The sequence below is a fragment of the Leptodactylus fuscus genome, chromosome 2, assembly GCF_031893055.1.
Source record: "Leptodactylus fuscus isolate aLepFus1 chromosome 2, aLepFus1.hap2, whole genome shotgun sequence".
NCBI classification, from domain to species: domain Eukaryota; kingdom Metazoa; phylum Chordata; class Amphibia; order Anura; family Leptodactylidae; genus Leptodactylus; species Leptodactylus fuscus.
The window spans coordinates 77,320,020-77,345,498 of record NC_134266.1 but is presented as its reverse complement, the minus strand read 5'-3'; the positions used below and the strand labels follow the sequence as shown (position 1 = coordinate 77,345,498).

The following is a 25,479-nucleotide window of genomic DNA, read 5'->3' as shown; positions in this document are numbered from 1 at the left end:
GAGGGTATTTGTATTCCCAATATACTCTTTGAATTCCCAGTCAGACAATGGCACTGTATAGCAGTAGTAAAAATTGTGGGTGCACGTAACCCCAATATATTCTTTGAATTACCAGTCAGAAACTGGCACTATATGGCAGTAGCAAGAAATGAGGGTATTTATAACCCCAATATATTCTTTGAATTCCCAGTCAGACAATGGCACTGTATACCAGTAGTAAAAATTGTGGGTGCACGTAACCCCAATATATTCTTTGAATTCCCAGTCAGAAACTGGCACTATATGGCAGTAGCAAGAAATGAGGGTATTTGTATTCCCAATATACTCTTTGAATTCCCAGTCAGACAATGGCACTGTATACCAGTAGTAAAAATTGTGGGTGCACGTAACCCCAATATATTCTTTGAATTACCAGTCAGAAACTGGCACTATATGGCAGTAGCAAGAAATGAGGGTATTTATAACCCCAATATATTCTTTGAATTCCCAGTCAGACAATGGCACTGTATACCAGTAGTAAAAATTGTGGGTGCACGTAACCCCAATATATTCTTTGAATTCCCAGTCAGAAACTGGCACTATATGGCAGTAGCAAGAAATGAGGGTATTTATAACCCCAATATATTCTTTGAATTCCCAGTCAGACAATGGCACTGTATACCAGTAGTAAAAATTGTGGGTGCACGTAACCCCAATATATTCTTTGAATTACCAGTCAGAAACTGGCACTATATGGCAGTAGCAAGAAATGAGGGTATTTGTATTCCCAATATACTCTTTGAATTCCCAGTCAGACAATGGCACTGTATACCAGTAGTAAAAATTGTGGGTGCACGTAACCCCAATATATTCTTTGAATTACCAGTCAGAAACTGGCACTATATGGCAGTAGCAAGAAATGAGGGTATTTATAACCCCAATATATTCTTTGAATTCCCAGTCAGACAATGGCACTGTATACCAGTAGTAAAAATTGTGGGTGCACGTAACCCCAATATATTCTTTGAATTCCCAGTCAGAAACTGGCACTATATGGCAGTAGCAAGAAATGAGGGTATTTGTATTCCCAATATACTCTTTGAATTCCCAGTCAGACAATGGCACTGTATACCAGTAGTAAAAATTGTGGGTGCACGTAACCCCAATATATTCTTTGAATTACCAGTCAGAAACTGGCACTATATGGCAGTAGCAAGAAATGAGGGTATTTATAACCCCAATATATTCTTTGAATTCCCAGTCAGACAATGGCACTGTATACCAGTAGTAAAAATTGTGGGTGCACGTAACCCCAATATATTCTTTGAATTACCAGTCAGAAACTGGCACTATATGGCAGTAGCAAGAAATGAGGGTATTTGTATTCCCAATATACTCTTTGAATTCCCAGTCAGACAATGGCACTGTATACCAGTAGTAAAAATTGTGGGTGCACGTAACCCCAATATATTCTTTGAATTACCAGTCAGAAACTGGCACTATATGGCAGTAGCAAGAAATGAGGGTATTTATAACCCCAATATATTCTTTGAATTCCCAGTCAGACAATGGCACTGTATACCAGTAGTAAAAATTGTGGGTGCACGTAACCCCAATATATTCTTTGAATTCCCAGTCAGACACTGGCACTATATGGCAGTAGCAAGAAATGAGGGTATTTGTATTCCCAATATATTCTTTGAATTCCCAGTCAGACAATGGCACTGTATACCAGTAGTAAAAATTGTGGGTGCACGTAACCCCAATATATTCTTTGAATTCCCAGTCAGACACTGGCACTATATGGCAGTAGCAAGAAATGAGGGTATTTGTATTCCCAATATATTCTTTGAATTCCCAGTCAGACAATGGCACTGTATACCAGTAGTAAAAATTGTGGGTGCACGTAACCCCAATATATTCTTTGAATTACCAGTCAGAAACTGGCACTATATGGCAGTAGCAAGAAATGAGGGTATTTGTATTCCCAATATATTCTTTGAATTCCCAGTCAGACAATGGCACTGTATACCAGTAGTAAAAATTGTGGGTGCACGTAACCCCAATATATTCTTTGAATTCCCAGTCAGACACTGGCACTATATGGCAGTAGCAAGAAATGAGGGTATTTGTATTCCCAATATATTCTTTGAATTCCCAGTCAGACAATGGCACTGTATACCAGTAGTAAAAATTGTGGGTGTATATAGCCCCAATTCTATTGCTAGGGGACTTGCAGGGTATTTCTGGGGTGAAGGTGGGGGGGCACACCGTTGGAACGGGTATCGGGGTATATATCGGGTATACGGGAATACACTGACAGTGTATTCCATTCAGGATCCTGGGAAAGCTGGGTTGCGGCGATTGAGCCCGTCAGTGCCACGTTACACTGACAAGCTTCTCCCTGGAATTTAGCTCTTACAAGAGCTGTTGGTTGTCTTCTCCTTCCTATCCTAGCCTGTCCCTGCCTACCCAGAATCTAAGCCCTAGCTAGCTGGACGGAAACCTCCGTCCTCGGTGAATTGCAAGCTCAGAATGACGCGAACCTGGGCGGCGCTGTTCTTTTAAATTAGAGGTCACATGTATTCGGCAGCCAATGGGTTTTGCCTACTTTTTTCAACGTCACCGGTGTTGTAGTTCCTGTCCCACCTACCCTGCGCTGTTATTGGAGCAAAAAAGGCGCCAGGGAAGGTGGGAGGGGAATCGAGTAATGGCGCACTTTACCACGCGGTGTTCGATTCGATTCGAACATGCCGAACAGCCTAATATCCGATCGAACATGAGTTCGATAGAACACTGTTCGCTCATCTCTACTAAGAATATCTTGTTTGAGGTGGGGGCCCGCCTGTCTCAGAGGCCCAGTTAGGGATTCACCAGTGGTTCATTCATAGCCTGTCTGTGAACACAATAGAGGATGTAAAGCTGAAGCAACTGAGGGGAGTGGTGCTGGTTCTAATGTGACCTGAGGTCAGAACCAGCTGGATCCTCTTGTTACATTGCCTAAAAGTTCTGGAGGATGTAAATGTACACACACACATAGTTCTAAATGAACCCTGCTGCATTATAGTTTACCATATGCAGAATATGTTCAGAGAGGCTGTAGAGATAGCAGTCACTTTAAATGGTTCTAACTCTGGAGCTGTGGGGGCAAGATCAAGTATGTTTGACCACCTGGATTTTGAGATATCACCCGTAATAAAATTAGTATGTCATTTATTCTACATGATAAATGCAATAAACCTTAAAACGCAATGCCAGATTTGATGTTTCTTGTTAATCTCCTCTCAAAAACAAAAAGTAATAAAAATTGATCAAATCAAGTCTTATGTACCCACAAAATACAAGATCTCATAAGGCTACATTTAAATAAAATGTTAAAAGTTATGAAAGCAGGAATGCAGAGAGTGAGATAACATGTTACTGGTTTAAGGCTAAAATGTGTTAGATCAGAAAAGGTTTAAAATGCACATAAGGCAACAGAGTTATGTGCCGGTCCTAGTTATTTGAGCTGTAAATTCAAATTCTGCAAAAATAAATAAATATATATATATATATATATATATATATATAATTTTTTGGAGAGTTTTTGCAATTTTAATACAACTGTGAAATAAAAAAAATGTTGTAGTGCACTGGATATCTCTGCATTGCATCGGAAGTTCAAATAGACCTTTCACCACCTCCAACAACTCCAGATCTTAGCATCTGTTGGAATTTTTTCCTGGTCTCCACCCCACCCAAATAATTAATGCAGTTAGTTTTGATACCTGATATACTATGTGGGATCTCTACTGTCAGGTGGGCAATATCATGCAGAGGCAGGCAAGGAGGTGCGATTCAGAGCTCCAGTCAGAGGCAGGCAGTGTCAGAGCTCACAATCATACCCTTTGCTTGCTCCTGCCTGACACCAGCCATCTGACAGTAGAGACACCAAGACTAATAACACGTATTGCTCAGTAATGGTGGGAACTAGAGAAAAATAATCCAACTGTGCTTAAATCAGTGGAGCAGTGCCTACTAAATAATGCAAAGAGCTAGACTTGACAGACGTGGTATAAGGTCCTCTTTAAGTAAGGCACAGAACAGAAAAGATCACATCTTTCATTCACGGGGGTGGAAATATTTCAGTTTTATTAATGGCATAGTGTGAAGTCCCTACACACATCCTTTATCCCAGTTTTCAGAACTCATATGTCTCAAACAAGTCGCTACAAATCTCTGGATGCCCAAATGTAAGTAACAGACCTGTATGGAAAAGGGAAAAACTTATTTAAATCTTGATCCTCCATAAAACAAAGTTTATACTTTTAACCTGCAAAATAATAAATATATAGAAGGAAGATTTGTGTTCTAGATTAAACATTGCATTCCAGCAGTTCTGTGAGGTTGGAAAGACTGGCAGACACTGTCGGAAAACCCAGAAATTGCCTGAACATCTTTTATTTTGCAGCCACTGACTTGTAGGAGTGGTGCACACTTGTAATTATAGGATCCCCTAATGGTGCTGGAAATTCTGAAAATGGAATTGACCTATGTTACATGGAAAATGATGACAGTCTCAGCAATATCAGTGTCGCTAGGGAGACGGGGTGACATAAGCTCCACGCTAGGACATTTTAACCTATCATTATGTAAGACGTGTTTTGCAAATGGAAATTGCAGCTTTTAAAGGGTGAAAATAACTTTAAGAGAAGTGAATGATTGTATGAAATTGTTACATCTAGATTTGGTCTGAAAGGGCTCGGGGTTTCTATTGTTTAATAAGTACATCTCAAAAATGAAAATATGTTTACTTTACTAACATTATGTCTGCTAGAGATAAGGACCATTTGCTCCGTTTGATGTATTAAATCCAATACAGACTGTACTTTTTGTATTGCAAAAGATAAATATGACAAATTTGCCTTCAATGAATTAAATGATAGATAACCTTTACCTTATTTACAGAGGACTTTTCATGTCCTCAGGCACATGGGGGTTTATATACTGCTAGAAAGCCGACAGGGTGCTGAATTCAGCGCCCTGTCGGCTTTCCCGCTATGTGCCCCGGGGGAAGAGCTATTGGTGCCGTTACCGATAGCTCTTCACTGTCAGAAAGGCGTTACTGACAGTCTAAGTGGGAATACCCCTCCTGACACTACTGTGCATAGTACTGGCGGTAAGGAATGCCCCCTCACAGTATAGCGCTACACACAGTACTGTCAGGAGGGGCGTTCCCAGTTAGACTGTCAGGAACGGTAATGGCACTGATGGCTCATGCCCTGGGTACATAATGGGAAAGCCGACAGTGTGCTGAATTCAGCACACTGTTGGCTTTCTAGCGGTATATAAAAACGCATGTGCCCGAGGACATGAAAGGTCTTCTTTAAATTGTTGGATGTCTAACCAGTGGATCCCATCATCACCGGTATTCAGGCTAGTCACAGAAGAGAAAAATCTGGACAAATTACACAGGGTTTTCTAGTGAAAACAAATTGTATTAAAGGCAACCTGTCAGGTGTTTTTCCTACCCTATACTGGCCCCAGTGTGTGCAGCATCAAGTATTGACCTTTCTTCTGCTGTCCCTCTTTAAGATTCCTGTTGGTGAAAATCTATAAGATTTTTGAGATCATAGATTGGCATATGCATATACCTGAAAGAGATTCTATCATTAGAATCCATTTTTTTCAGATCTACCACGTCGGAATAGCCTTAAGAAAGGCTATATGGGGACCGCCCGGAAGAAAGGCTATTCTTCCCCTACCTTTAGATGTCTGTGCCGCCATTCCGGTGATATTTACAGATTTCAGCGTATGCAAATGAGTATGCAAATATGCTGCCTGCAGACTCTCCAGCAATGCCCTCCATCTTCTTCTCGCGACCGCCTCTTCTCCAGGTCTTCAACTGAAAACACCAACTGCACATTTGTGGCAGCCATTTCCCTGTGTCCTCTTACGCGATTGCCCATTCGGCCACAGGAAAATGGCTGCTGAATATGCGCAGTCGGCACTTTTGGTTGAAGACGCGGAGAAGAGGCGGTTGCGAGAAGAAGATGGAGCGCATCGCTGGAGAGTCTGCAGGCAGCACAGGGGATGCCCCCAGTGCTGTTTGAGCATATGGGGACCGCCCACAGTGCTATCTCAGACTCATTTACATACAGTGAAAATCGTGAATATCACTGGAACAGTGGCATAGAGAAGACATCTAACGGTAGGGGATGGATAGCTTTTCGTAAGGTTATTCCGACGTGGTAGACCTGAAAAAAGGATTCTAATGATAGAATCCCTTTAACTAGTCATAGGGGGCGGAGAGCAGCTTCATCTTGTCATGCAGTCATTTCACTAAATCACACCCAGTGTGACATGTCCCTCACTGTCTGATATCAGTCTGATATTTCTACCTAATTGCTGGCCTCACAGGGTGTGATCTAGAATGAAGAATAGGAGCTGAGCTGCAGTAGCATGGCATGGCCACTACAAAGTGGAGGAGCAGCCAGCTTTTAGTTCTGTACGTAGTGCCCATCTAGCGGCTGCAGAAATTGGTTAGTGCCAAAAGTCAGATTCCACTGATCTGATATTGATAACCTATCCTAAGGGTAGCCCATGAGTACCCTTTAACATGAATATTTTAATAACTGAAATTAATTTGTGTAGGTATAGTGCATTCTATTATCCAGATAAGGAGGCCTTACCATGTTCCTTTCCACAATGTCTCTGTGTACGTTACTAATTAAATGTGTGGTGTATTATAACAGAGAGCTTCAACATTACAGCATTTTGTAAATTTAATATGAAAACATCACATTTATATAAAAAAAAATTATGAATTACATAATGTCTTTAATATCTGAACATAAAAACTGTCTGCATGTACAATATGTAAATCATTAGTTGTGGTTAAGGTGTGAGCCACAAATTTAGTGCAGTGTGAAAGATCTGTCTGGTAAATGGCCTAGATCTGTGTAAGACCAAATGTGGCAAAACCCTGCAAAAAAATGCTGCAAATGGAACTACACTGGAAATGCATTGCGTTTTTTTCTTCAGCGTTTTCACAGAGTTTTCCTCTACGGACTTTCTGCCCTTATTATACCTACATGTTTCCGCAGGTATAATTTACATGGTATAATTGGCACGTACAAAAGTATATTACAATTTTTTAGATGGCACCTCCTATCAAACCAGTGAAAGCATGTTGTTCACCTGTTCAGGGACACATAGCTTCCTTAAATGTCAGTGGGCTCCTCTCCCATTCGTCTCTTTGTCTGCCATATTCCTACCACACCCAGAATGTCTCGCACAAAACATTTGCTATTGGCTTCCAACGCGGCACTGATGATGTCATAGCGACTGGCGTGAATGTATTTGCGTTATGGCAGAAATCTGTGGATGGCATTCAAATTTCTGCAAAAGATTTTGTGAATTTTGTGGAATCATGCTTGTTTATTTCTTTGGGATTTTGGTGGAACATATGTATAGGATTATAAATCACTTTATATAGGATTAGCCATCAATATTAGATTTGTGGGGAAGAAGGGTCGGGGTTCTAGGTTCCGCGCTGCTCACTTGCCATACAAACTGTAGTGAAGCTCGTTGTCTGTAAAAACTTCTTGCTGTTTGTGAATAATATCATATCTGTAAACAGCCAGAATTAGATACAAGTACATAGAACACTTTTCTTACATTGTAAGCTGTGAGAGTTGAAGAATGTGTCTTTTGCACTCAGCAAGCAGTTTGCAGAAGTGTGTGGCGACTGTGGGGGGAATCAAACCCCTTCCTCTACATTCATTGCGTGAAGACAGAACAGAGCCTCCCCCTCCACTCAATGTGAAGACATCATGCTTTTGGATGGTTTCTATGGACAGGCTTTCCCTAGCAGCAAGGAGTTAACTCCAAATTAGCTACAAGGGAGACACCTAGAGGCAGGAACTTTAGAGAGAATTTTCATGGTGAAAGACACATTTCTAAAGTACATTACATTTTGGTTCAGTTTATATTGTAGAAAATGACAAAACTTTTACTTTCTAAGTAAGTAAAAAAAAGTTTAGGATGTTTTATCTTCTTTGCAGATTACACAGCACAGAAATCTGTTTTGTAGACAATTTATATTCCGTGAGTGATTTATTATATAACAATATTAATTTTTTTTTCTTTGTTTTCAGCTTGCAGGCTCAGCGATAATTGGTATTGGGTTGTGGCTTCTTCTTTCTGGGAATATAAAAGAATTAAGTGAAGGCGATAAAGATGTATATGAATTCTTTTTTATTGGTAAGTTTTTTCTCACATGTTTGCCATTACATTGTACTGTACTATTATTCTTTGTGGAACATTTGTCTGGTATTATAATTTTTTTTTCTAAAGTGCTATTTGTGGCACTATCATGTTCTGAAAGATGTTTGCTATTATTTTTTATGGGACATTATATTTGGCACCGTCATGTTTAACCCCTTCCCGACATGCGCCGTAATAGTACGGCGCATGTCGGGTCTGTAACTATGGCGACCGCCCGGGAGCCGGGCGGCCGCCATAGCCGCCGGGTGTCTACTGCTTTAAGCAGTAGACAACCGGCTTTAATGCCTCCAATCGGTCCCCGGACCGATCGGAAGCATTAACCCCTCCGGCGCCGCGATCAAAGGCGCCGGAGGCGCCATTTTCCCGGCGGCGCATGGGCGCCGCCATTTTGACCGGGATCGCCGGCTCCTGGAGTATGCTCCAGGGCTGACGTCCCGTTGCCATGACAGCCGGGAGCCTTGTACAGGCTCCCAGGCTTGTCTGCAAATCCTCTCTTTTGCAGGCTGGTCTATGCAGCCTGCAAAAGAAAGGATGCTTTTTTGCAATGCATTGCAATGCATTAGCATTGTAATGCATTGCATTAGTGATCAGACCCCCTGGGGTTCAACACCCCTAGGGGGTCTAATAAATGCAAAAAAAAAAAAAAAAAAGTTAAAAAAAATATAAAAAAATATAAAAAGAATTAAAAGTTCAAATCACCCCCCTTTCCCTAGAACACATATAAAAGTAGTTAAAAACTGTGAAACATATACATGTTAGGTATCCCCGCGTCTGAAATCGCCCGCTCTACAGATCTATAAAAATATTTTTCCTGTTCGGTAAACACCGTAGCGGGAAAAATAGTCGAAAGTGCCAAACCGCCGTTTTTTCACTGTTTTGATTCAGATAAAAATTTGAATAAAAAGTGATCAAAGCAATAACATTTCCCGAAAATGGTAGAACTAAAAAGTACACCCAGCCCCGCAAAAAAAGACGCCCTATGCATCCCCGTACACTTACGTATAAAAAAGTTACGGCCGTCGGAATATGGCGACTTTTAGAAAAAAATTTTTTTAACACAGTTTTGGAAATTTTTTTAGGGGTCAAAATGTAAATAAAACCATATAAATTTGGTATCCCTGGAACCGTACCGAAACACAGAATATAAGGGACATGTCATTTTGGCTGCACAGTGAACGCCGTAAAACCAAAGCCCGTAAGAAAGTCGCAGAAATGCATTTTTTCTTCAAATCCACCCCATTCTGAATTTTTTTCCTGCTTCCCAGTACATTATATAGAATAATTAATGGTAGCATCATGAAGAAAAATTTGTCCCGCAAAAATTAAGACCTCATATGGCTCTGGGAGCGGAGAAATAAAAAAGTTATGGGGTTTTGAAGGAGGGGAGGCAAAAACGAAAAACGAAAATCAAAAAATGCCATCGGCGGGAAGGGGTTAAAAGAATGTATGTGTAACATATGGATTTTGCAATTCATCTTTGGCGGTAGTACGTTAAAAAGCCAAACATTTGTATATAGAGTATATAAAAGGCTGGGCGACTTTGGACATAGCACATTTCTTCCCTCCTTCTGACAATGCACAATATGCATTGGCTATGACTGAGCTATGTACTTCTATGGATGTGGGATATGAATAGTTTCCTGTGGCATGCATGCCCAAAGTTGTTAAAATTTTAATTTCGCTCCCTCAATGGGCCAGGGTCAGCAAAGTGCGCAGGATTTAAAGAGCTTTGCCCAAGATTAAAACCTATCCTGTGATAGCAACGAAATACACACCTGTAAGACTGGCTATGCATCTGACCTATTATCCTCTGGGACGGGGCTATGCTCCTCAATAACGTCTGTGAAACTGTAACAGTCTCTAACATTTCTGTGTTCTTTGATCTCTTCCATCCTGGTATTGATGAAGTGATTGCCAGGAAGAAACCAATCCCAGTAATCAGAGGGAAGGTTTGTTATGCCAACAACTGCTTTGTATATACTGTATACTCACTTCCTTCCGTCCTGTCATATCTGATCTACCAGAACAGAGAGAATACATTAAATTATATATAAGCCTCCTCAAATTAATACCATTAAAAATATTGAAAAAATAGCCACATAAATGGTTTTTACGGATTGAAGAATAAAGGTTCAAGTTTTTTATTCATCCATGCCTGGTGTTTGCTGGAATTCCGTCGTCTCTTCTGCTAGAATTTATTTTTATAACAAAATGGATGGATAGATCAGAATGGAGAAGTTTAGGAGCTTCCTATATATTTCTCCTATATATTTTGCAGAAACGTAGCATTTTTGTTGCAGATTTTGCTGTAGTTTTTTTTTGGCCAAAGTCAGGAGTGGATTTAACAGAAGGGAAATGCCTTTACATTTTCCTTTTTCTTTTCAATCCACTCCTGGCTTTGACGCAAAAATGCCGTAGCAAAATCTGCAAATCTATTCTGGCGGTTTTCTTATAGGTATAATGGATGCAGAAAATACGAGCAGTAACCTCTGTAAACTTTCTGTAAAAAGCAATGCGGAAAAACGTTGGTGCTGCGTTTTTTACTCACAGCGCTTTTTTGCTGCGGCCTACTAAGCCTGAAGGCTTGTTCTGGAGTGAAAATATTGATGACCTATTGAAAGGATAGGTCCTCATGCAGAAATCCAGATCCTAAAGGCGATAACAGTCTTGTCTCACAACTGTACAGAAACGTATAATAAGATGTTAATACTCTTGGTCAGTTTACATACTGTTACATGTATTTGTCTTATGATAGGGTTGTGGAGACTAAATACCATCTTGATAATGAGGGGGAATCCTTATCTCTTTATATGATTTTTAGATAAGCAAAGCATTTTAGGAGTGATCATGTAGTGAAAACAGGCTTAAAAAAAACATATTCAACGCTCTGCTTCTGTTGTTGGGAGTAGCCAGGGCTATTTTTACAGGAAAGGATTTCCAAATGACACATAGGCTGCCTGAGATCCTAATATAGCATACTACAGCTGTGCTCAGAGCGAGTGGTGCAGATACTAGTAAGCAGCTCGTTCAGTTGTTATGGGGTTGGGGCTGACAGTCGCTCTGGTGCAGCTTTATCACCCACCCATGCCTATCCTCTCATCATTGTCTCATCATTATGTTAAGAACTAAGTTGATCTGATTTTGTTCACCTTTTCCTCTCTTTCAAGCTGTGAAACTTGCTTTCCTAATAAAGGGGACCTGTCACCCCTCTGGATATATCTGGTTTTATTAAATAATTGTATATATACAATATACGCTATTCCATTCCTCTGTAATTCCTCTTAGAAATTTGTGAGAACCTGCACATTTATGTTACTTGGAAATCCTGTAAATGTTCAAAATGGGAATAGCCCTTTAGACCAGGGTCCTACATTGTGATAACGCGCTGTATTTCTGCCAATTTTGAGAATCAGAGGCGGGAAAAAAAAAATCAATAAGGCTGGGGCCCTATGTAGCTAGATGCCGCAGTGTTTTACAGTACCTGCAAAGTGGATGGGATTCTGGCTTATCCCATCCATACAATGAATCCTGTGATTTAAAGGGATTCTACCATTAAAACTTTTTTTTTGTGGATAAGACGTCGGAATAGACTTTAGAAAGGCTATTCGTCTCTTACCTTTAGATGTGGTCTCCGCCGCGGCGTTCCTCAGAAATACTGTTTTTTACCGATATGCAAATGAGTTCTCTCGCAGCAATGGGGGTGGGCCCCAGCGCTCAAACAGCGATGAGGGCGTCCCCACCGCTGCTAGAGAAGCGGCTCCAAGCGCCGCCTCCTTCTTCGTCCGCCGCATCATGTTCAATGTCTTCTTCCGGCGAAGGCTTGTAACCTAGCAGAGCAGAGTGTGCAGGCGCACAGGCCACGGGAAAATGGCTGCTAACAATACTGCCATTTTCCCGTGACCTGTGCACCTGCGCAGTCTGCTCTGCTAGAAGTTATGAGCCTGCGCCGGAAGACACTGAAGATGGTAGAATCCCTTTAAAAAAGGCGGGCGTTTATGTAAATCACAGCATGTAAATTATACTTTCGGAAACGCCGGCGTTTTCCATACAGGTATGATTGGGGCAGGAAAACTCTGCACTTTTTGTGAAAAGTGCTTTTTTTCTGCAGCGCTTTATTACATGATTTAATCGCCGCTATGTCCCTGAATATATTGCTGTGTCATGTACTGTACAGTCACCTCTATAAAGTAATAGTTGAGTTAGATCTTATTACACTACTTTCTCATTCATATGAGTAGATTAATATAGTAAAGAATTTTCTGGCATAAACATTGAAATCTATCTTCAGGCAGACTAATCTAGATAAGTATAGATGACCAATAAATAGTCAGAAAAGCCCCGTAGGTCTGGTTTCTGCCTTCCATGCTGAGAGAGTTACCCTAGGAACAAGGTAAACATCATAACCACCTGTTAGTTTAGCCTGAATTTACTAAACGTGAGTCACCAGCTCCTGCCGTAGCCAAATTATTGTACCTTCCATCAACACAATTCTGTCCATAGTTTATCAGTATTGATACCATATGATGTGAACAACCTACTAGAGATTTTAGGATGTTACCTAACTTCTGAAAAATAAAAATAACAGAAAAAAAACAACAATGCGCGCCTTTTTAATTCATCGCCAATTGAGCACACTAGGGTGGTCCCTTCATTCTACAAGCAGCCGCCATGTAACTTATTACTGGTATCATGGCTTCCATGGCTGACCAGTGATGCCAGCAGAATGCCACATGACCACTGAGGACACTGGCTCCATTGATCACATTCTGGTCTCTAAAAACTAGACAGTAGATGGTCCTCCTTTAAAAAGCAGGTACAAAAGGAAACCATGCCGACCCCATAGACCAGGGGTTCTCAAACTTTTTAAACAGTGGGCCGGAAGCAGAGCAGGTCGGTACAGACATCGGGAGCGGTGCCCTCCAATACATAAAGTGAAGTGCGCTCCATGGCCTGGCCCGAGCTCCCCAGGAGCTTCATTATAAATGCACAGCTGCCGGCGTTGTCGGCGGGGCCGGACAGAAGTGCTTGGCGGGCCGCATGTGGCCCGCGGGCCGCAGTTTGAGGACCACTGCCATAGACTATAATGGGTTCTGTGTGGTTTCCGCTCGGTTTCCGCACGAATCATGAAGAGAGAAAAGTCCTGCTTGCAAAAATTTTCTCTCCGCATGTTTTGTGTGGAAACCGAGCGGAAACCACACAGACCCCATTATAGTCTATGGGGTCGGCAGGTTTCCCAGATAACTGCTTTTTAATGTTTCCCACCTTCTTCTTCTTCTTTAGAAGGGACCACAAAGGGCCATCGAGTCCAACTCCAGAATAATAGGTTTGCCTAAATCATCCCAGCTAAATGTTTGTCCAGGTTTCCATTAATGGAGAGCTCACCACATCCCATGGCAGCTTATTCCACTCACTCACCACCCTCACTGTCAAAAAGTTTTTCCTAATATCTAATCTAAATCTGCTTCTTATTCATTTCATCCCATTACTTCTTATATTTCCCCGTGCTAATGAAAATAGGGTAGATCCATCTGCACTATGACTACCCTTCAAATATTTATAGACCGCTATTAGATCCCCTCTCAACCTATGCGTATAGGTTTCCGTTGGGGGAGTCCTCAAGCAGACTTCCTGAATGCAGATGTGAATAGGGCCTTAGTCTAGTGTCCGGACAGTTTAGCTCACGGAATATTACCTAGGCACAATTGTATCAACGTTTCAGCTGAAAGTAAAGCCATTGTCCACATCAGTCTGTTTTAATTCACTGACACTCAAGAAAGTTAGAAATGGTAAAAACAAGTAGAAAGTGGAAAAACACTCATTCTTGTGTAAAACAAAGGGCTCGTTCACATCTTCGCCCGGTCTCCGTTCTGCAGGTTTCCGTTTCCTGCACAAAACTGAGCAGGAGACGGAAACCTGCAGGACTCTTTCTCACCTATTCATTTGAATGGGTTTGAAAGATGTCCGGCCGTGAGCCCCGGTGAGCGTTTTATGCTCTCCGCCGCAAAACCGTTTTTATTTTAATTGGACACCAAGTCGGACATGCAGTACTCTGTGTCCGGTTTAAAAAATCGGTTTCGCAGCGGAGAGCATAAAATGCTCACCGGCGCATGCGGCCGAACCCGGTCTGACAGGTTTCCGTCTTCTGCATGCAGAAGACGGAAACCTCAGAACGGACTCCGGACGCTAGTGTGAACCTAGCATTAGATAGTGTTTATGCAGCCTTTTGTAATAAGTCAATGGAAAAATAGTTAAAGCGATTGAGATGTACGGGCGCGTATGTGTTATAACCTAAAGACAATGCCTTAAAGACAAAGCCTCAGTCTCAATACCGGCTAGCTTATACTTGGAACTTTCTTGGGAGAACTACATGTTTTTATACTGCTAGTGTGCACTGAGCTCTACTTACTTTCCTAACCACGTCATAGGCTTCGGATGCCAAGTTAGCTGTGCAGCTTGACATATAACAGTTCATTATAGAGAGTTAAAGAACTTAATGTTCATTAGTGTATTATATGGTGTGTTCCGTGTACCCACCGGGTATTTTATTTGGGGAGGAATCACTTCTGTACCAGCCGCCAGAAGACATTCTGTTTTCATTCTTTAAGGCGCTGTGCAGGGGCTGCATGATAATGCATTTTACAGATACCTCTGTTAGGACTATTTTCACTTCTTCCACATAATAAAATGTACACTTTTCTGCCACATCCTGCCATGTGAGGTATGAAACAAACTTGTCAGTGCCAGCACTTAGTCATTTCTGGAATTTAACCTATTCTTTATTTCTGCACTGCAGAAATGATTCTTAAATGATTTAACATCTAAAATACTATATACACTTAGGAATTTCTGCTGGCTCAGTAGAAGGGGTTAATAATCCATTTCCATATCCAAAGCAAGCTCTGTTGACAGTGGGCAGTCATGGTTATGTTTTGTTCATTCCGGAGAGATTTCAGCCTTGTGATTGCAGCTCTGGAGTATAATACAGGATATAACTGAGGGTAAGCCAAGTAGTGGAATGGACATATGCTTCTGTCTCGTATAGGGAAATCATTGCCGTGGACCATTTCCCATATATTAAATCCTACTAAGGGTATCTTACTATAAAATTCTAAGGCCCTTTAATTAATGGCTTCCCCTTTGCAAAATTTCACGTTTCATTTTCCATTTTTCTCAGTGATACCATACTGAAGTTGAGTGAAGGAAATAGTGTTTTGGCAGCTGCAACATCTTAAAAGCTTCTCTGCAACCCATCAGTGACCAGCCCAGTCTTTTAAGTGGTACAGCCTAATCCATAACTCAATTTGTGTTTGGAAATTGTTTTTATGGAGAAGCAGTCACAGTATTTATACTCCCATTATGACCATGTTATAGCTAGCGTCTGGGATACGTAGCCTTTAGTGAAAAGAAGAGAATTTTGTTGGCAGTTTTCTGACTATATTAAGAGGTCAGGTCCCTCTTAAAACAGTGAAATGCAGAACCCACAACCTGAGGGACTTGTCTTCTCTGGCACCCACATACAGCATATAGAACATAATGTAGAATTTATTTTCATTAATGTTTTGCCCTTATATAATACAACTTGTATGAAAACATATGAGACTCTGTTCACATAATTATATATAGTAGATAGAGATGAGCGAGTACTGTTCGGATCAGCCGATCCGAACAGCACGCTCCATAGGAATGAATGGATGCACCTGGTACTTCCGCTTTGACGTCAGCCGGCCGCTTAACCCCCCGCGTGCCAACTATGTCCATTCATTTCTATGCGAGCGTGCTGTTCGGATCGGCTGATCCGAATAGTACTCGGTCATCTCTAAATAGATAAAGCCCCTAAATGGTTGCAGCAGACGTCACATTCTCGGCCTTCTTTTTTCTGACCTCCATTGGGCTGAGGTTTTTAACTATGATTTTTAATCTCTTTTGTGCCATATGACACTGTACGAGAAAATAAAAGGAGAAACAACACCGAGCGGATCCTTGTGCATTAACCAACCCAATACGACAGTAGTGAAAAGACAATTAGCCCTCTCACCGGGTGGGGTTGTGAATGATGTCACAGCAACCCTAAGAGCATGTATAAAACTGGTGGTAAATGATCCAAGGTAACTGCTGCCAAACCGCCACACGGACATCAGAGAAGTACGAACAAATAGACCAGCCTCCTCAAGGAATAGGCCAAGGAACAGCGCTCATCCGGAGATGAGTGCAACACTTCTTTATTGAGTAATAAGCAACGCGTTTTGGGCTGATAACCCTTTCTCAAGTGCAAATATTCCTGCCACAGTGGGCCAAAAGCTATAGGTGAAATTTGGATATAGAAGTTTAGTTAAACCTGTTTCAGAAGACCACTTAGAACTGAATTGAAAACTGGTCAGTTTCTTAGAAGAGATGACCAATAAGTATGATAGTTGGTGAACTGAAAATCTCTCAGGAAATCCACTGTGGATTAATGGGTGGTCTCAAAAAGGTGGTTTTGGAGAAGTCTATGAAGTATTGGACTAGGATAACTAGGAACCGCCAATAAAATTAATTCTGAGGGCTCGCTATATAACTGCAAACAAATATTACCCACCACTCATATGCAATTTCCTAAACTGTTGCTGACACAAATGTATTTTCCGTGGGGCCACACGGTGGCTCAGTGGTTAGCACTGTAGCCTTGCAGTGCTGGAGTCCTGGTGTTCAAAGCCTGCCAAGGGCAGAAAACCATCTGCAAGGAATTTGTATGTTCTCCCTGTGTTTGCATGGATTTCCATCCCATATTCCAAAAAGACATACTGATAGGGAACAAAAAAAAAGTACATTGTGAGCTCTGTGTCTATCTACATAAAAAAAAATAGAAAAAAGCATTTATTTTCCGGTAGTTGTTTGCTGCCTAGCTCTTACCTGGGGTAGCCTGCTGTCTGAATCTTACGCCTGTGATCCAGAGATATGCGCCCACACAGTGGGATTCTTCAGGCAGACACGGCAGGATAACTGATTGGGGACCCTGCAGTGTGATTGGGAAGATGGGACCCAGGAATGAACAATACTGGTTGGCCTGTCTCTGTAACTAGATGGCATTTCAGCCGCCCAGTGTGTCTACACTATATTAAAATTAACTAGGTGCTTTCTTAAATATCAACTCAATATATTATAATGACAATGACTCAGTTATGTCACAGGTTTAATGTTCACTACCACCCTCCCCAGGGGTCGGTCCTATTCAATAATTGACTGCCTGGTATGACTGCCTTGACAATTTGGCATGCAGACGGGGGTAGTGGTCAGTTACTAGGCTGGATTCCCACTGGATTTCTAGGCTTAAGATAAGCAGGAATTTCAGTTAATAATTGACAGGTTATACTGAACCTTTTCCAGCGAATATACCGTATATTACATAGCAACCTGCTTAGCTCTTCCTGCTTTATGGCCTACTCTACACAGATAGCACCACTTGCACTTGCACAGGATCCCTTTAATAATTGATTTCACTTATGGAGAAACAAGTATTGCCAAAGATATCAACTCAATGCCTTGCTAATATGTTAAATACTTTGATTCATTCTACCTACCTGACACTATGTAAGAATAAGCTACAGATAATGTTGGATATGTTATTTCTTGGCAGCAGATCTCATCCTATGAGTCTTAGAAGACATTGCAGGGACGGCAAAATCAACGGTAGATGGAATATTCCACATAGCAGTGAGTTTAGTGTAGTGGAAACTAGTTCCAGGAGACAGAATAAGGGCCCTTTTCATGCACTGTACCACACAGAATACCCTTTATCCCTGCAATACTTTTGCTGTCTGTGTAGCTTGCAGAAATTCCATCACATTTTCCATCTCAGGATGCAGTGTGAGTACATATAGGCCAAATAAAAATGAAGCAAATACCTTGCTTTGCAGCTCAGGAAGTGATGGTCTAATTACCTGCGGGCTGAATGGACTCTAGTGTCAGGAGTGGAAGGCAGCTTTCTATTAATTACATGGAATAATAATCCACTGTAGGCTTCCTGCATACAACATTTAGAGGACGAAGGGTTTATTGCCAGTAAATCCTACAAAATGTATGAATTGTGAGTGCAGTCAGAATCCTGGGGCCACATTTACCAGAACACTGACACTAAAACTATACTGTACAGTCACTTATAAATTAATGTTATGAGAGGGAATGTGATGACATATAGTATTGGTTGTTATCAGACCTATATTATGATTATTATTAGAGATGAGCGAACACTAAAATGTTCGAGGTTCGAAATTCGATTCGAACAGCCGCTCAATGTTCGTGTGTTCGAACGGGTTTCGAACCCCATTATAGTCTATGGGGAACAGATACTCGTTAAGGGGGAAACCCAAATCCGTGTCTGGAGGGTCACCAAGTCCACTATGACACCCCAGGAAATGATGCCAACACCTCTGGAATGACACTGGGACAGCAGGGGAAGCATGCCTGGGGGCATCTAACACACCAAAGACCCTCTATTACCCCAACATCACTGCCTAACAACTACACACTTTCCACATTCAAAAAAACCTCTATCAAAGTGGGAAAATACCTGGAAACCTTCTTTACTCCCCAAATGGATGGACACAAACCCCAATTTAAGCTCAACAAACAGTAACAACCACCCCTTTAAATCACGTTCCCCATGACAACCACAAATGGAATAGGCAATGGGAATTCCAAAAGCCCTCACCCTTAACTGTCATTTTGAGTGAGTGTGTGTGTGTGTGTGTGTGTGTGATGTGGTAAGACCTTCCAAAATTCACTTTTCTAGCCCTTAACATGAGCCCTTCCAAACAAAGTTACATGACCTTAAGCTGAGCTACCAGCAGAGATTGAGGCCCTTGGCATGAGTAGAGCCTTGCACCAGCAGTGTTTTTGGCACTTAGGGTGAGTTGAGCCTTGTACCAGCGTGTGTCCCTTAACATCAGGCGGGCCCTAAGTTCTGCGCTTTGCACAAAAGTTCCACATTAACTAGGCTGAATGGTACAAAGATTAGTAGGCCCGAGAACCAGGAACAGGTCTTGCAATGGCTGTCGGATAACGCTTAAAGCACATTGTCCACCAGCCAGTCAGCCTCTACCTCCTCTTACCCAACAGTCTTGTCCTCCTTCCACCCAAAATTCCCAATCTTCTCAGAACAATAACCCCAACTGTCCCTGCTCCCCAGAGCTGTTCTCCCTTCCTTTGACTGTACCGCAACCTGCCCCTCCATTTCGCGATTCCACGGACCTAACAGACGAGTATCTGTGTCCAGATGCTCAAACACTAGAGTCTCCTCCATTCCATCTCCGGTCGATTTGGTGGCGGATGACCAGCAACCCACCCTCATCGACGACGATGAGACGCAGTTGCTGTCAGGGCAGCCAGTTGACATGCGCATTGTGCAGGAGGAGGAGGCGAGACAGGAGTTGGAAGAGGAGGTGGTGGACGACGAGGACACCGACCCCACCTGGACAAGGCAGATGTCAAGCTGGGAAAGTAGTGTGGATGTTGAGGCAGGTGCAGCACCAAAAAGGGTAGCTAGAGGCAGAGACATGTCCAGAGGCAGAGGTCAGCTGCTTTGCCGAAGCCAGGCCAGACCCGGAATGTCCGAAGATGTTCCCTTTTGTACCCAGCCCAGAAAAACTCCCCCATCGAGGGCACGTTTCTTGAAGGTGTAGAGTTTTTTCAAGGAATGCGCCGAGGACAGATATAGTGTCGTCTACACAATTTGCCTCTCGAAATCGAGTAGGGGCCCTGAGAAGAGCAACCTGTCCACCACTTCAATGCACCGTCATTTGGAATCCAAGCAATGGAATCAGTGGCAGGCAGCAACGGCAGGACAAACGTCGCCCGCCGTTCATGCCACTGCCTCTGCTCACAGTGCTGGCGATGCACTCCAGAGGACGAGCCAGGACATCACTTCATCTGCCTCCGCCACTTTGTTGACTTCTCCCTCATCCTCCCCTGTTTCTGTCTTATCTCCTTCTCCTGCACCATCAAAGGCACCATCAGGCGCTTCTTTACAACAACCCACCATCTCTCAGACATTGGAGCGCCGGCAGAAATACACCGCTAACCACCCACCCACGCAAGCCTAGAACGCCAACATCGCTAAACTGCTGGCCCAGGAGAGGTTGGCGTTCCGGCTTGTTGAAACTCCCGCCTTCCCGGACCTGATGGCAACTGTGGCACCTCACTATGCCGTCCCTAGCCATCTCAACTTCTCCCGGTGTGGCGTCCCCGCCTTGCACCAGCACGTGTCACTCAACATCAGGTGGGCCCTTAGTTCCGCGCTTTGCTGCAAGGTCCACTTGACCACCGACACTTGGACAAGCGCCTGTGGTCAGGGATGCTGCAGTGCTTATCTTTAATGACAGGCAGGGTGAATGTGGTGGAGTCTGTTCCCCGGGTGCAAACTGGGGTGGCCTATCTCCTCTCCCAGGCCAAAATTCATGGCAGGAGTAGACTGAAACCCTACGACGCTGCAACCTCCACCACAGCTACTAGCGGCAAACGCTAAAACACTGGTGTGGGGAGACGTCAGCAGGCGGTGCTGAAGCTCATCAGCTTGGGGGACAGACAGCACAGTGCCTCCGAGGTCAGGGATGCCATCCTGGCTGAGATGGCATTTTTTTTTCCCTGCTACACCTGGGGCCTGGCATTTTTACGCCTGTGATAATGGCTGGAACCTGGTAGCGGCTCTGGAGCTTGCCAGCCTCCAACACGTTCCATGTTTGGCCCACGTCTAACCTAGTGGTGCAAAGTTTTTTAAAAACATACCCAAATGTACCGAAGCTACTGTTGAAAATGCGGCGCTTGTGCGCCCACTTTTGCAAGTGCACAGGAGTCGCTGCTAGCCTAAAAACACTCTAGCAAGGCCTACATCTGTCCAAACACAGGCTGTTGTCCGTCATTCACACACGCTGAAACCCTACAATACCATATCTTGAGCAGGGTGTGTGAGCTGCACAGACCTTTGATGGAGTTCCATCTACAAAACCCAAGGGTTCCTCAAAGTCAGCAACCAAAGTTTCTGCACCATGAGTTTCCAGGGGTGGCAGAGTTATGGCTAGGGGAAGAGGCATGGATAGGGATGATGTCTAGGGGCAAAAGCAGTGTGGATGTGGAGGCAAGCTAAGCAGGAAAAACTGGGGGTACAAGCTAAGGCATGGACTGGGGTGATGTCTAGGGGCAAAAGCAGTGTGGATGTGGAGGCAAGCTAAGCAGGAAAAACTGGGGATACAAGCTAAGGCATGGACTGGGGTGATGTCTAGGGGCAAAAGCAGTGTGGATGTGGAGGCAAGCTAAGCAGGAAAAACTGGGGGTACAAGCTAAGGCATGGACTGGGGTGATGTCTAGGGGCAAAAGCAGTGTGGATGTGGAGGCAAGCTAAGCAGGAAAAACTGGGGGTACAAGCTAAGGCATGGACTGGGGTGATGTCTAGGGGCAAAAGCAGTGTGGATGTGGAGGCAAGCTAAGCAGGAAAAACTGGGGGTACAAGCTAAGGCATGGACTGGGGTGATGTCTAGGGGCAAAAGCAGTGTGGATTTGGAGGCAAGCAAAGCAGGGAAAATGGTGGCTAGAGGCAAAGGGATGTCCATAGGCAGCAAGGGCAAAGATGCAAAACTCTCCCGTTTCAAGAATTTTCCTGACTTGTTTCCCCACAAAACATTCCTGGGAGGAGGGCTGAAACACCACCCTCCTCCTCCTCCACTGTTAGATTTACCCCAGCTACGAGCTGAAAACGCTGCAACACTGGTGTGGGGAGACGTCAGCAGGCTGGGCTGAAGCTCATCAGCTTGGGAGACGGACAGCACACTGCCTCTGAGGTCAGGGATGCCATCCTGGATGAGATGGCAATTTGTTTATCCCCGCTGCCCCTGGGGCCAGGTTTTTTAGCTTGTTGGAGGGCTCTGGAGCTTGCCAGCCTCCAACACGTTCCATGCCTGGCCCACATGTTCAATGTAGTGGTGCAATGATTTTTAAAAACATACCCCAAATTAGCTGAGCTAAGGGTGAAAGTGCGGCACTTGGACACCCACTTTCCCAAGTCTACAGTACCTGGAGCTAGCCGCAATACACTCCAGCAAGGCCTACATCTGCCTGAAGCACCTACTGTTGTGCGAGGTCACCACACGCTCTAACCCTAGATACCGTATGTTCAGCAGGGTGTGTGAGCAGCAGAGACCTTTGATGGAGTACCAGCTACAAAACCCAAGGGTTCCTCAGAGTCAGCTCCCTCACTTTCTGCACCATGAGTTTCCATGGGTGGCAGACTTATGGCTAGAGGCACAGGCATGGATAGGGGTGATGTGTAGGGGCAAAAGCAGTGTGGATGTGGAGGCAAGCTAAGCAGCAAAAACTGGGGGTACAAGCAGCCGGTGACATCATCACTGACAAGCACAGCTGTCTGTCAGCTGACAGGCTGACTTTCACCAAAATGAACAGACAATGGATAGACTCATCATATACATGTCAGTTACATGACAAATTTAGTGCAATTTGCAAGTCCAAGATGGGTTGGAGATCTGCGGAGAGGAATCTCACCACCTCTTGCGGGTGCCATCATTTGGAAGGCAAGCCCTGGGCTCAGTGGGTGAGAGCAAGCGCAGGATAATCGTCGTTTGGCCTGGCGGCCACTGCCTCTTCCACTGTTGACAGGGCTGGCGCTGCAGTCCAGACCAGGAGCCAGGACACCTCCACATCTGCCTCTGACACTTTGGGGAGTTCACCCTTATCCTCACCTTTTCCTGCCATTTCTCCTTTTGCCCGCGCCATCATGCGCCTCTTCCCAGCAACTCCCCATCTCCCAAGCCTTTCATTTCATGCTAAAGTACAGCGCAACCCACCCACATGCCCAAGGCTTCAACGGCCTCATCTCAAGAAATCTGGCCCAGGAGATGTTGGAATCCCGGCTGGGGGACACTCTGCCCTTTTTGGGCAGAGTGTCTACTGCGCCACCGCACTGTGCCGTCCACACCAGCACTTTCCCCCAAACATGAGGCGGTCCCTAAATTCAGCGCTTAGCCCTAAAGTTCCATGTGACCAGTTACGAATGGACAAGTGCATGCGGACAGGGACGCTACCTTTCAATTTGGGCACAGTGGTTGAATGTAGTTGAGGCGTGGACCGGGTCGCAAAATGTGGTGGCCTGACTTGTCTCCCCACACAACATTCCTGGGAGGAGGGCTGAAACACCACCCTCCTCCGCTGTTAAATTGACCCCAGCTACGAGCTGGAAACGCTGCAACACTGGTGTGGGGAGACGTCAGCGGGCCGTGCTGAAGCTCATCAGCTTGGGGGCCAGACAGCACACTGCCTACAAAGTGAGTCATGCCATCCTCGATGAGACGGCAATGTGGTTTTTGCCACTGCACCTGGGCCCAGGCATGTTGTCATGTGTGATAATGGCCGTAACCTGGGATTGGCTCTGTAGCTTGGCAGCCTGCAACATATTCCATGCCTGGGCCACGTTTTTAACTCATTGCTGCTAATCTTTTGAAAAAGGTACCCCAATGTTCCTGAGCTACTGGTGAAAGTGTGGCGCTTGTGCGGATAGTTTTTAAAGTGTATAGTTGCCGCTGCTAGCCTCTATGCACTCCTACAACGCCTGTACCTGCTGGAACAACGGCTGTTGTGCGACGTCTCCACACTGCTGGCACTAAACATATCATGTGTTGAGCAGAGTGTGTGAGCAGCACAGACCTTTGATGTAGTTCCAACTCCAAAACCCTCGGGTTCGTCAAAGTCAACTCCCTCAGTTGCTCAACCATGAGTGGCCATGGGTGGCAGACTTATGTGAAATCCCATCCCATCCATTGCACTGGACACGAAACATTAGCATGCGCTCAGCACAACTTCGGATATGGCAGATGCGTTAAGCAGGGTGCAGGGTACAACACAGACCAGGCCCGAGCACCAGGAACAGGTGTTAGAAATACTGCAGCATCTGCCATTTCCTTCCAATTTTGGGGTTTTGGACCCGCCACCGACTTGTCTGGACCTAAGTGGGGATCATGAGACACAGTTGCCATCAAGGCAAGCTGTGGTCATGTGCGGTTTGCAGTAAGGGGGCAGTGCGCAATTGGAAGAGGAGTTGGTGGATGACGAGGCCACCGACCCCACATGGACAGGGGTGATGTCTAGGGGCTAAAGCAGTGTAGATGTAGAGGGAAGCTAAATCAACAAAAAACCTGGGTAGAAGCAAAGGCATAAACTGGGGTGATGTTTAGGGGTGAAAGCAGAGTAGATGTGGAGGGAAGCTAAGCAGCAAAAACAGTGGGTAGAAGCAAAGGCATGCAAAACTCTACCCTGTTGGAAGACTTATTCCTAGGTCTGGAACACGTTAATGGCCCCCCTGGACAAATTACTGCCACTCAGGGGCCTAGTGTCACCAGGAGGGACAAGTATAGGCGCATGTTGTGGGAATACCTGGCCGACACCAGCTCTGTCCTCTCAGATCCCTCTGTGCTCTACAGCCTAAACTTATTTTCTCATCTTTTTTTCTGAACTGCACATCTCTTGCCTGCTTCCTTTGGGATCTTAGAAATGGTGGTCCACTTCCACAGATGGTAACTTCAATAGACAGTGTAACGGGAGTAGCTGAGGGATCGCTGTCTTAACCACTTTTTGGCACAAAATTAACTTCCAAAGCCAAATATGGTGCAAGTATATGATGCAAGGACACCTACACACCTATCTCTGACACATTGGGGAGTTCACCCTCATGCGCCCTTTTGGCCTGCACCATCATGCGCCTCTTCCCAGCCACTCCACATTTCCCAAGCTTTTCATTGCAGGCAGAAGTACAATACAACCCACCCCCATGCCCAAGCCTGTAACAGCCTCATCGATAAACTGCTGGCCCTGGAGATGTTGGTGTTTGTTTATGCTTCTGGAGACCCAGGCCTTCCGTCAGCAGATGGCAGCTGGGGCACCTCCCTATGCTGGGCCTAGCCGTTACTACTTCTCTTGGTGTGCTGTCTCTGCCTTGCGCCTGCATGTGTCCCATAACATCAGTCGGGCCCAGAGCTCTGCGCTTTGCTGCAAGGTCCACTTGACCACCGACACATGGACAAGCGCCTGTGGTCAGGGATGCTGCAGTGCTTATCTTTAATGACAGGCAGGGTGAATGTGGTGGAGTCTGTTCCCCGGGTGCAAACTGGGGTGGCCTATCTCCTCTCCCAGGCCAAAATTCATGGCAGGAGTAGACTGAAACCCTACGAAGCTGCAACCTCCACCCCAGCTACTAGC

At 44.3% G+C, this 25,479-nt stretch overlaps 1 protein-coding gene across 1 annotated transcript in view; it reads left to right on the top strand.

The window, feature by feature from the left end:
• The window catches only part of TSPAN2 (tetraspanin 2), a 131,123-nt gene that overhangs the window by 50,656 nt on the left and 54,988 nt on the right, over nt 1-25,479 (top strand). The window contains exon 2 of the mRNA XM_075264048.1: nt 8,118-8,223. Coding sequence (XP_075120149.1) covers nt 8,118-8,223 — 106 coding nt within the window. The remainder of the gene's footprint in view (nt 1-8,117; nt 8,224-25,479) is intronic.